This window comes from Mangifera indica, chromosome 1, assembly GCF_011075055.1.
Source record: "Mangifera indica cultivar Alphonso chromosome 1, CATAS_Mindica_2.1, whole genome shotgun sequence".
In the NCBI taxonomy this organism is placed as follows: Eukaryota; Viridiplantae; Streptophyta; class Magnoliopsida; order Sapindales; family Anacardiaceae; genus Mangifera; species Mangifera indica.
Window position 1 is genome coordinate 18,757,734 of NC_058137.1, and position 11,306 is coordinate 18,769,039.

At 31.7% G+C, this 11,306-nt stretch overlaps 1 protein-coding gene and 1 pseudogene across 1 annotated transcript; one reads left to right on the plus strand and one right to left on the minus strand.

Moving 5' to 3' along the window:
• Positions 1-2,451: 2,451 nt before the first annotated feature.
• LOC123220337 (uncharacterized mitochondrial protein AtMg00820-like) lies at positions 2,452-2,880 on the plus strand. The gene has a single exon (XM_044642563.1). It carries the CDS (start codon positions 2,452-2,454, stop codon positions 2,878-2,880), a length of 429 nt encoding a protein of 142 aa, XP_044498498.1.
• A 1,837-nt stretch (positions 2,881-4,717) lies between these two features.
• On the minus strand, positions 4,718-6,505 carry LOC123215194 (annotated as a pseudogene).
• Between the last annotated feature and the right edge of the window lie 4,801 nt (positions 6,506-11,306).

Below are 11,306 nucleotides of genomic sequence, written 5' to 3' on the forward strand. Positions count from 1 at the left end.
CAAAAAATAAAGTATATCGATTAACGATAGTTTTGGGTTATATAGTGATATAATGAAACGTATCGTCCGATATAGGACCCACGGCTACGTTACTATGAACCTTGAAGGTTACACCCATATTTCAAGGAAGAAAATAGTGTTATGAAGATGAAAATATTTATCCACGGTTGGCTAGCATTTTCTAAGGATGAAAATGGTACTTTTTTAATAAGATTCAGAAAAGGGGCAAAATTATCATTTCACTTTTGAAATTGTTTAGAAAGTGGAACATATAATTTTGGGCACAAATTAATCAACATGTGTTAAAATATTAGTTACTCTTAATTATAAGCCAATAGAAATTGGACACATGCTTAACTTGATAAATATCAAGTTTAAGTTTAATGAATGGGAGAGAAATGTAGAAAAATTAGAGAATTTTCTTCTTCTTCTTTCTTTTGCCAAGAAAAGTTTCTATTTTTCTTCCTTGAAGGATGCAAGTCAAGAGATCACTTATTTTAGTGATTCAAGTTTCCTAACTTCAAATCAAATTATAAGATACAAGATAATTTACATATTTCTATGCTTTATTTTTTGAAACAACTTGTAAATTTTATATTACCATTGTTATATATGATGTGAAAATGATCTAAAAATGTTAATTTTCTTACCAAAATCCTGTAAATGGTATCAGAGCAAGAGTTTGATCTTTGAATGAAAAGAACATGCCATATTTTTAGGTGTTTAGAAGTGTTAGTGATCAAAACCTAAGATATAAGTTTTGTTATGTGTGACTGGTTCAAACCAAGTGTACATATGTTATTAGGAATGTCTTAATAGCATTTGAGAAGCTTTAAATTGTTGAAATTGTGTTAGATAACTTTTGACATAAAAAAACTTAATTTTAGAAATTTAGGTGTTTTTGAAATTAATGGTTTAATCATGATTTATACATAATTGTCATGTTATATACATGAATTTTAATCTTGACTTTACATGGAAATGTGTTTTTAAGAAACTTAATTTGTGTGACTTGGTGAAGGGCATGAACAAGTTTACATGATTTCCATGTGTTTGGTTAATGGAAATAACATTCAATGTTGATGGAGAATTGATTTCTTGATAGCTTAGATTGGATAAATTACATTATGAGGAACCATATTCATGCTTGAACAATTATTACATGGTGAGATGGATTATGTTTCAGTGATGAATGATTCATATATGTTATGATTTGGTGAAATGCATGACACTTGTGAATTTGGCTCACATTAGGCATGTGTTATGTATTTATTTTACAACTTGTCATTCCAAAATCTATTCATGTTTAAGTATGAATTGAAACATGTTTAGTGAGATTTTGGTGAACTTGCTATGTATTTTGGAAACATCAAGAGTTGAGGTTTCATGGTTGGTTTCAAGAAAAATGTAATATAAAATTTTGGTTTAATTACTTTGTATACTTGTGTATGGCCTGATTACAAAAGTCAATATGACAACAAATAGGATGTTCTCCTTGCAGCTTCAAAACACCAATTATTCTTGTTTTTCTACACATGAAAGATGTAGCTTGGCTTTGGCATTTCTAGTATGGACATCTTAACTTTAGCAGATTAGGAACCCTCTAGCAAAAAGAAATGGTCATGGGTCTTCCAAAATTTGAGCTTCTTAACTTTACCTTTATTGATGATTATAGTTGCTAAACTTGGGTTTACTTCTTCCAACATAAATCTAAAGCCTTATCAGCTCTTAAGAAATATAAGGTGCAAGTTAACAAAATAGTTAGGAGCTTCATCAAAGTTCTTTATATGAATCGTGGTAGAGAATACAACTCATAAGAATTTGTGGCTTTCTGTGAGAAGCATGCATTCAAAAGCAATTGACAACAACTTACACACCTTAAAAAAATGGCATGAGTGAGAGGAAAAATCGCACTATCTTAAATATGGTATGAAGTCTCTTATCAAAGAGTGGTGTTCCTAAAGAATTCTTGCTTGAAGTAGTCAAATGAAACATTCATATTTTGAACAAAAGTTTAGCATTTGCAGTACAAAACATGGCACTGGAAAAAACTTTGAGTGGTCATAAACCTATTTTTGACCAGTTTAGGATTTTTGGATGTATCGCATATGCTCATGTATCAGACTAGTAATGAAGCAAATTAGATGACAAAGGTGAAACATGCATTTTTCTTAGTGTTAGTGATCAATCCAAGGCCTATAAACCGTATAATCTTATCACTAAGAAAATTGTTGTTAGTCATGATGTTGTTTTTGATAAAGACAGTACTCGACCATTGATAGCAAAGAGTGGTGCACAATAAATTCCAGCAAATCTTGATAATGTAGAGGAGGAAAAACAGTAACATAGGGAGAGTAAGCCAACTCCAACAACCACAATGGCTTCAATAGAAATAGAAACAAAAATTGGAGTTAGATTTTGTCCTCATCATACAGAAAAAGGCCAACATGGATGTCTGATAATGAAATTAAAGAATCTAAAGATCTATACACTCATTTTGCTCTTTTTGTAGACTTTGATCCTACAACATTTGATATTGTTATTAAAGAACCAAAGCGGCAGAAAGCCATAGATGAAGAAATTGCTACCATCGAGAAGAATAACACTTGGGAGTTGATAGAACTTCCAAAGCGACATAAGACAATTGGTGTTAAATGGATTTACAAGACTAAGCTAAAAGGAAATGGAGAAGTTGACAAATACAAGACATGTCTTGTTGCTAAAGGCTACAAGCAAGAATATGGTGTGGATTACATAAAAGTTTTGGCTCCAATTACAAGGCAAGACACAATCAGATTAGTGATTTCTTTGGGATCACAAAACTCATGGTCTATTCTCCAATTGGATGTAAAATCAACTTTCTTGCAAGGAGACTTGTAAGAGCAGGTATTTATTGAACAACTCCTTGGTTATGTGAAAGTTGGTAAAGAGCATGAAGTATATAAACTGAAAAGAAAGCTTTATATGAACTAAAACAAGCACTTAAAGCTTGGTATAGTTGTATAGATGTTTATTTTTTGAAGGAAGAGTTTCAAAGATGTCTTTATGAGCACTTTCTTTACATAAAAATGAAAGTTGGCGGTAAAATGCTTATAGTGCGCTTATATGTGGATGATTTAATTTATATTGGAAATGATGATAGCATGCTGAAAAAGTTCAAACAGTTTATGATGCTTGAATTTGACATAAGTGATCTTAGAATATTGCATTATTTTCTAGGTATTGGGGTAATGCAATCTACTGCTGAAAGTTTTCTTTGTCAAAAAACATATGTGCAAAAAGTGTTAGACAGGTTTGAAATGCAGAATTGCAATTTTGTTACGACTCTTATTGACAAGAGCTTTAAACTTGTGAAAGATCTTAGAGAGAGGAAGGTTAATAGTACACTTTGCAAGCAGCTTATAGGAAATCTAATGTATTTAATAGCAACTCTACTAGATATTGTACATGTTGTTAGTCTTATCAGCAAGTTTATGGAACATCCAAAGGAATTGCATTTGTTGGTAGCCAAGAGAATCCTAAGATATTTGAAGGGTACTTCTAATTTTGGGTTGTTTTATAAGAAAGGAGACAAATTACTTTGATTCACTAATAGTGATTATGCTAGAGATATGAATGATAGAAAAAACAATTCTGGGTATGTTTTTATGATGGGTTCAAGTGTTGCTTCATGGTCATTGAAGAAGTAGCCAATTGTTACTTTATTTACTACTGAAGCTGAGTTTGTGGCTGCTACTTCATGCGCATGCCAAGCTATTTGGTTGAGGAAAGCTCTTGAAAGACTTCAGTTCAAGCAATAGGGAGCTACTTGCATTTATTGTACAACAGTTCAGTAAAAACTCTCAAAAAATCCAGTTTTACATAGGAGAAGCAAGCACATAGACATGAGATATCATTTCTTATGTGATCTTGTGGAAAATGGAACAACCAATCTTATCTACTACAAGAGTGAAGATCAAGTTGTTGATATACTAACAAGGCCCTCAAGTTGGAAACATTTGTGAAACTTCAAAGGCTCCTTGGTGTGTGCAACTTCAAGAATCCAATTTGAGGGAGGGATTGCTATTTTATGTTTTCTCTTAAACTGAATGTGATAGTTTTCAGTTTAATGGAGGGAATAATAGTGTTTATTTATTTTGTTGAATGAGTCAAAATTAGTCCATTAATGGTTTTCTATTTTCAAGCAACTATTGATTTTGCTAATAATGGTTTGTTAATGGTTTCTTAATCTTCAACAACTATTGATGTTGTTAGCTATTTGTCTGGTTTTGTTTGGCTATATATATACAGTAGTATGAAAGGAATAAATATAATAGAGATTCATTCTTCTTTGTTCTCTGTTTTTGTGCTCACCAAGTATTTATTAAAATATCTATGAGTGTTCTGTTACTAATATAAACTACCATCCCCTTTCAAAGCATTTGCAAATGAAGCATAACCTCCTTGTGCCAATGACCTCCCTGGTGACAAAGATCAGACTCTCTTGACCTTCTTCTTTCTCCTGAGAATAACATTTGTTTCCTCTGATGTCTTGGTGTTGCTAGAGAGGGTTCCACCCTCGTTTTCGTTCATCTTGTCAGATTTTGAAAGCACCAGCTGAATTTTAATATTTCTTTGCTCTTGGTAACAATGGAATCGTGCGTTACTTCAATTTACAAGAAGAAAAATGATAGTAAAGTTTGTTTGCCACATTTATTGCCTGCTGGGATAACCAGAGTTAGAATAAAAAGCATTTGTTATTTATTTCAATCACAACTCAAAATATTGTAATACATGTAGAGATACTCTGTTACATAAATCTATGAGGAAATTTCTGTATTTTAGCACTCAAAAACCTTGAAAGCAATGCAATAAAACTTAGAAATACGCCAATATAGTCATCAAGGCTTGGTAGCTGCCAAGGTATTCCCAATGTCAATGACAAATCGGTATCTAACGTCAGCCTTAGCAAGTCTCTCCATAGCTTTGTTCACATAATCCATTGGAATAACTTCAATATCAGCCGTTATGTTGTGTTTTGCTGCAAAATCAATCATCTCTTGTGTCTCTTTCATTCCTCCTATAATACTGCCGGCCACCGTCTTTCTTCCTGTTGTCACATCATCATTTAGTAATTAACTCAAAAGTTGAGATCATAATCCATAATATAATATTATGTTTTCTCTTGGACTTACCCATAAGTAACGAAAAGACAGGCAACTCTAGTGGCTTTTCTGGGGCACCAAGCATAACAAGCTTTCCATTGGAATTCAACAGACTGAGCAGTGGCATAATTGGATGAACTGCAGACACTGTATCAATTATACCGTCCAAAGTTCCCGTAGCCGCCTGCAATTTTATTTTAAAAAAAAAACATATTCTTTCGTTACAATCAGAACACACATTTTTTACAGCAATTTTATTTAAGAACCTCTTGTTACCTGCATTTTTTCTGGGTCACGGCTAACCAAAATGAATCAGCACCAAGATGTTCCAAAGCTTCTTTCATCTTGCTTGGAGAGGTACTAATCACTGTCACTTTAGCGCCAAAAGCCTTGGCAAATTTAACAGCCACGTGACCAAGCCCACCGAGGCCGACGACGCCAATGTGCTTCCCTGGTTCAGCTAATCCAAAATATTTCAAGGGGCTATAAACGGTGATCCCGGCACAGAGAAGAGGAGCACCAGCATCAAGTGGCATACCATCAGGGAACACAACAATGTAGCGTTGATTGGCAACCATATGATCAGAATATCCCCCATATGTGATTGTTCCATCAGTGTAGATGGAATTGTAAGTAAGTAGCATTTTTGAACAGTAGTTTTCAAGATTATTGACACAACTCTCGCAGGAGTGGCATGCACCCACCATACATCCAACACCAACTTTGTCTCCTACTTTTACTTTCTTCACTTTGCTACCCACTTCTGTCACTACTCCAACAATTTGATGCCTGCAATCATGTTTTCGATTTAAGGAATCCAATTTTAACGTGTATGAATGGATTGAACTAGAGAAGACATTAAAAGGATCAAGATAAGACACCCACCAATAAAGTTTTAATCTTTTGACTAGAAATAAAGTGATTCTTTCCTGGTCCAAGGCCATACAATTTGTGGTTTCATGGAAAAATACAAGAAGAAGAAGAAGGAGGAGGATGATATTTACATACCCAGGAAGCAAAGGGTAGGTAGAGTTGCTCCATTCATTTTTGATACTGTGAAGATCAGAGTGGCATATCCCACAATATAACACCTTAAACCTCACATCTTCATCACCTGTTTCCCTGCATATATGTTAATCATTATGATGTTATGATCTCACTGATTAACGCAAAACTGTTAGTGAAATTTTAATGTAATATTGAAAATGAAATACCTCCTGGAGAATTTGAAGGGGGAGAGATGACCAGAAGGGTCAGTGGCTGCCCACCCAAAAGCCTTAACAGGGTGTTGTTCCTCCTGTGACTTGGCCATCTTGCTAGAGAGAAAAAAATGTGGTAGTTTAGTGCTTGAAATGAGTAGTAATAAGAGAGAGGGCAGTGAAACATTGAGCTAGTCTTGAGTTCTATATATACAGGACGGCGAACGAATAGGACTAATTGCAGAGTTGAGGAGAAGTGATGTATTGTATTACGGCAGCGTGACATATATGGTGACCGAACCATTGGAGGTAATATAATCGTTATTCAATGTGACTTTTGAACCCCCTTTTTTTTTAAATTGAGAAATTTATTAATTTAAGTACATTTTAGAGGGAAATTAATTAAAATAAGTAAAAATCTATCCGTTTATATATTTTTAGGGTAACATAAAAAAATTGTCAATTTAAGCAAACAATAATTTTTTTATCCATTTTACCCTTATGTTGAAAAATCAAGTAAAATTCAAAGTGAATCACTTTGAAAGTTATTTTTACCGAAAACGGAAAAGAGAAGGCTGAAATCTGAAATCTGAAAACACAAAGCAAAAATCGTTGACGAATATCCTAAAAGCAGTAAAATATATAGAAGCGGCGATATATCAATAATAACTTCATAAGTTAGTTATCATTTGTATTTATTTATTTGGTTTATAAATTTTTATCGATCGGTTGTAAATAATCTATTGTGGGTATGGTTTAATGTTGAGATGTTATTGATTGGATGAAAAAAAAAAATTTTCTGAGAATGTGCGTTGATTGTGATGGTTATGGTGGTGACTAGGGTTTTTACAGTGGAACCCTATATTTGTCGAATTATGTAAATGAATGTTTTAAATGTTTAGAATGGTATACAATGATGGAGTTTCGATGTTAATGGATGTCTGAAAGTGTAGCCGTCAAATTACGAAAGTCTCGCAAATTTATAGCACGGCGCAAACCGCGCTAACTGTGCAAAGTCGCGCAAAATACTGTTCATAGAATGGGGTATCTGTGTTGTACCTGTTTAAATTTAAAATTTATTGAATGAAACTCATAACATTTCATTTTAAATGTGTTTTTTCAAAAATTTCCAATTAATGATAAAGTGGGAGAGAAACGATTTCATGATGCGCATGATTTTAGAGTTACCATTAATATTCGTAGTCACAAGGATATGATGAAATATATAAGAGCAAAATTAAGTTTAAAGCAAAAAATATTGTTTAGACAAACATGTTTCAGACATTTTTTGGATCTTGAAGTGCATGTATATCAAAATCATCCTTCAACAAATACAATAATGATGCGCATGATTTTAGAGTTACCATTAATATTCGTAGTCACAAGGATACGATGAAATATATAAGAGCAAAATTAAGTTCAAAGCAAAAAATATTGTTTAGACAAACATGTTTCAGACATTTTTTGGATCTTGAAGTGCATGTATATCAAAATCATCCTTCAACAAATACAATAAATCACTATAGGTGGTCGGATTTTGCATATAAGTTTCTACAATATTGTAACTTTGATTAATGCCTAAATGAGAACATATTGCTTCTACAAATCCATCAAAATTTATTTTTTTACTAATTGCACCACTCCTTAAACACAATCTGAAACTATCACTTTAGTTCTTTCTTCATCTCTTACTAGATATTTTTCATATAATATGGATAGTTTCTATGAAGTAAAATATCTAGACAGTGAATTCAGACTCTCTCACATTAATATTACTTTTTTATATCTCTATCACAATTATCTAAAACCCCTCACCTATCTGAGAAGGACCATAAACACAATTATTCATGCATCCTCCCTATTACTTTAAAATTATTTAATTATATATTTAATTAATAAATTTTTTTTATGCATAATATTTGTCCCATTTTTTTTACATCGTATTCGACAACTCAACCAACTCTCTCAAGCAAAGGTTCACGTTTGACAATGACGAGTGGAATACACATATTCAGTATCCTAAATTTTTGTTTGAGGGGCCTTTACAACTTCACAATTATTTGTCAATCAATAAGTGAAAACTTGAAATAAAACTATTGAACATTAAACAATGGAAATAATATAAAAAAATGTAATAACACAAGTAATTTTTACGTGGAAAAATCTCTCAATGTAAACAGAGAAAAATACCACAGGATGTTATAATCCATTTAAATTTAACATAATTAATATTGTTTACATCAATTATAATATGAGAAAAACATTTTACAAAAATTTAAAGTTCAATCACAGTTTTAACACAAGTGAAACATATAAATGTTTACAAAAAAAAAAAGATTAAAATTATCAAAATTTGTCAATCTTTAAGTTTTATAATTCCAAATCCAATTATCAAAATCAAAACTCAATAATCCAAATTAAAGATCCACACATCTAGTTGTGTATTGATCAGAAACTCAAGTTACAATAATAAACTTAGGGATTTGAATATTTGAATATCAATTATTTAAAGATGAAAGCAAGTTGGAATGATATACTTGAAGATCTTGACTTTAACACCATTTTTCATTTCGCTATATTTTGAAAGCGTTTAATAACATCTTTATTATTAATTGTAGCAAAAACTTTCTTTTTAATGTAAACTACCAAACAATTGTTCATCCACTCATCACTCATTCGATTACACAAACTATTCTTCATAAGATTCATTAAAGAAAACACTCTTTCAATTGTTACTGTAACCATTAGCAAAACGATTACTAATTTTATAAGCCGGAAAATTTTTTCGTAGGCACCATCCTTTTAAACTCAACCATTTTTTTAGTAAGGTTGGCAATCCCATTAATATGAGTGAAATTGGCATTGGAGCTAACGTCCTCATAATGGTTTTCAAGTTAATCATCAAGTAACCAAATATCATGTTGAGGAAAATCGGTAGGTTAGGATCTTGCAAATTCAAGTAATTTGTCTTTGTTAAATGCAACAAAAAAGTTATTTGGATCAAGAGATATAATTCATTGAAGCAATCTCATATTTACTATATCAAAACAATTATTGAGTTTTTTTTTTTAATATTATCTAAAATTGTATTAATCAAATTTACCTTATAATGATGTTTATTTATAATTGGTGTAATCCCCTGTTTTGTCCTCTCAAAGTTATCTTCTATATTTTCTCGGATTGTTATGTCATTAATTTTGCACAAATCAAAAGTTGCTTTCACCAAGATGTTGAAACAAGTGTCTTCATTTCTCATTTTATGCAATTGACCATTTGAAATTTGTACAAACCATATAACATTAAAAAGATCTAAATCTTTTCTTTGTAATACTTGTGATAGTTCATTTGTGATTCCCAATACTTTTTTCATAAAAAATAACCAAAAAACAAATTCAAAATTTTTCATGATTCATAATAAACTCCTTACTTGACTTTTGTTTTATCAATTGTCTCATTCAATTTCAATCACCTTAAACACATCAACAATAGAAGAAAATAAGTTTATAACGCTATAAATCATCCCCATGTGTGAAACCCAATATGTATCTCCTAGTCGTTTAATAGTGCATTCTTGATTCAAACTTCGTCCTGTTTGAAGATCACCATTAGAAATCAAAGATACCACATATTCATGTTGTTTATCTCATAGAAGATCTTTGAGTTTGCAATATGTCACTATAGCATTTAATAAATTTGAGAGAGATCGAAAAAATTCACCTAATGTTGAATGGTTACTCATAACTTTGATTAGTGCTAGTTGGAGTTGATAAGAAATACAATTGTTAGTTTCAGATTAGGTTTTATTAAGAATGCTTTATTCAAGAATTACCAAATTAATAAACTGGATTAGCAAGAAACAAAGAATAAAATCAGCATAAAAAATCAATAAGATAACATAAGAAATACTTGGTTCAGGTTTCGATTTGAAACCTTACATCCAAGACAGAGACAAGGCTCTAGTTGTATCCACTATTAAACATAAGCAAATACAACTTATAAAACCCTCCGATCAACACCACGCACGACTACGGTATGCCATGAAACGAAGCCCCAAACCAAACTTTCATCAAGAGTCGAGACACTTACTCAACTGGAGAAAACCAAAGGATTTCTCTCTGGTTCAACTAAATCATAAGTACACAACCCTAATTTTAGAGAACATAGTAAGAATAAGGAAGTCGGCCAAAAATTCACACACCCATGCACTAACGCCTAATAAGACAATTATATACTTAGGTTAAATCCCCAGTAAAAAGACTATATTACCCCTTTGCTCCAAATTACCACACAGACCACATAACACACAATAATGACTAAATTACCCTCTGACACATTTAAGCCACATTTTACAACAATGAATGTAGAAAGTTGATTTATTTTCTCTTAATATTAAACTCTTTAAGCCATTGTACTCACCCCTCATATTGCTTGCTCTATCATACCCTTGCCCCCTTAAACTTGTTAAACTCAATATATATTTTACAAATAAAGTATCTATTACAGTTTTCAAAGAGTGTACATAAGTATTCTTAACATACACAATCCTTATAAAACATTTAATAATATATCCTGCTTTGTCCACATATCGAAAAACAATAGCCATTTGTTCTTTTACTGTCACATTATGACATTCATCAACTAATAATGAGAACAATTGTTTATTTCTCATAATTTTTTTAATAACTTTTATGGTCATCAAACGAGCATAAAAATTAGTCAATTCTCTCTAAATCTTAGGGGATGCCATTTTATGATTTTTTGGAGCATTTTTAAGTACAACTTTCTTGACGTCATCACTATGATTGTATAGAAACTTTAATAGTTCAATAAAACTGCCTTGATTTTTAGATTCAACTGACTCGTCATGACTACAAAATGTCAATCTTTATTGTAAAAGAAATCTAATACAATCAATTGACGCATTCAAGCAAATTCTATAATCCAATTTGACTTTTTCCTCAAC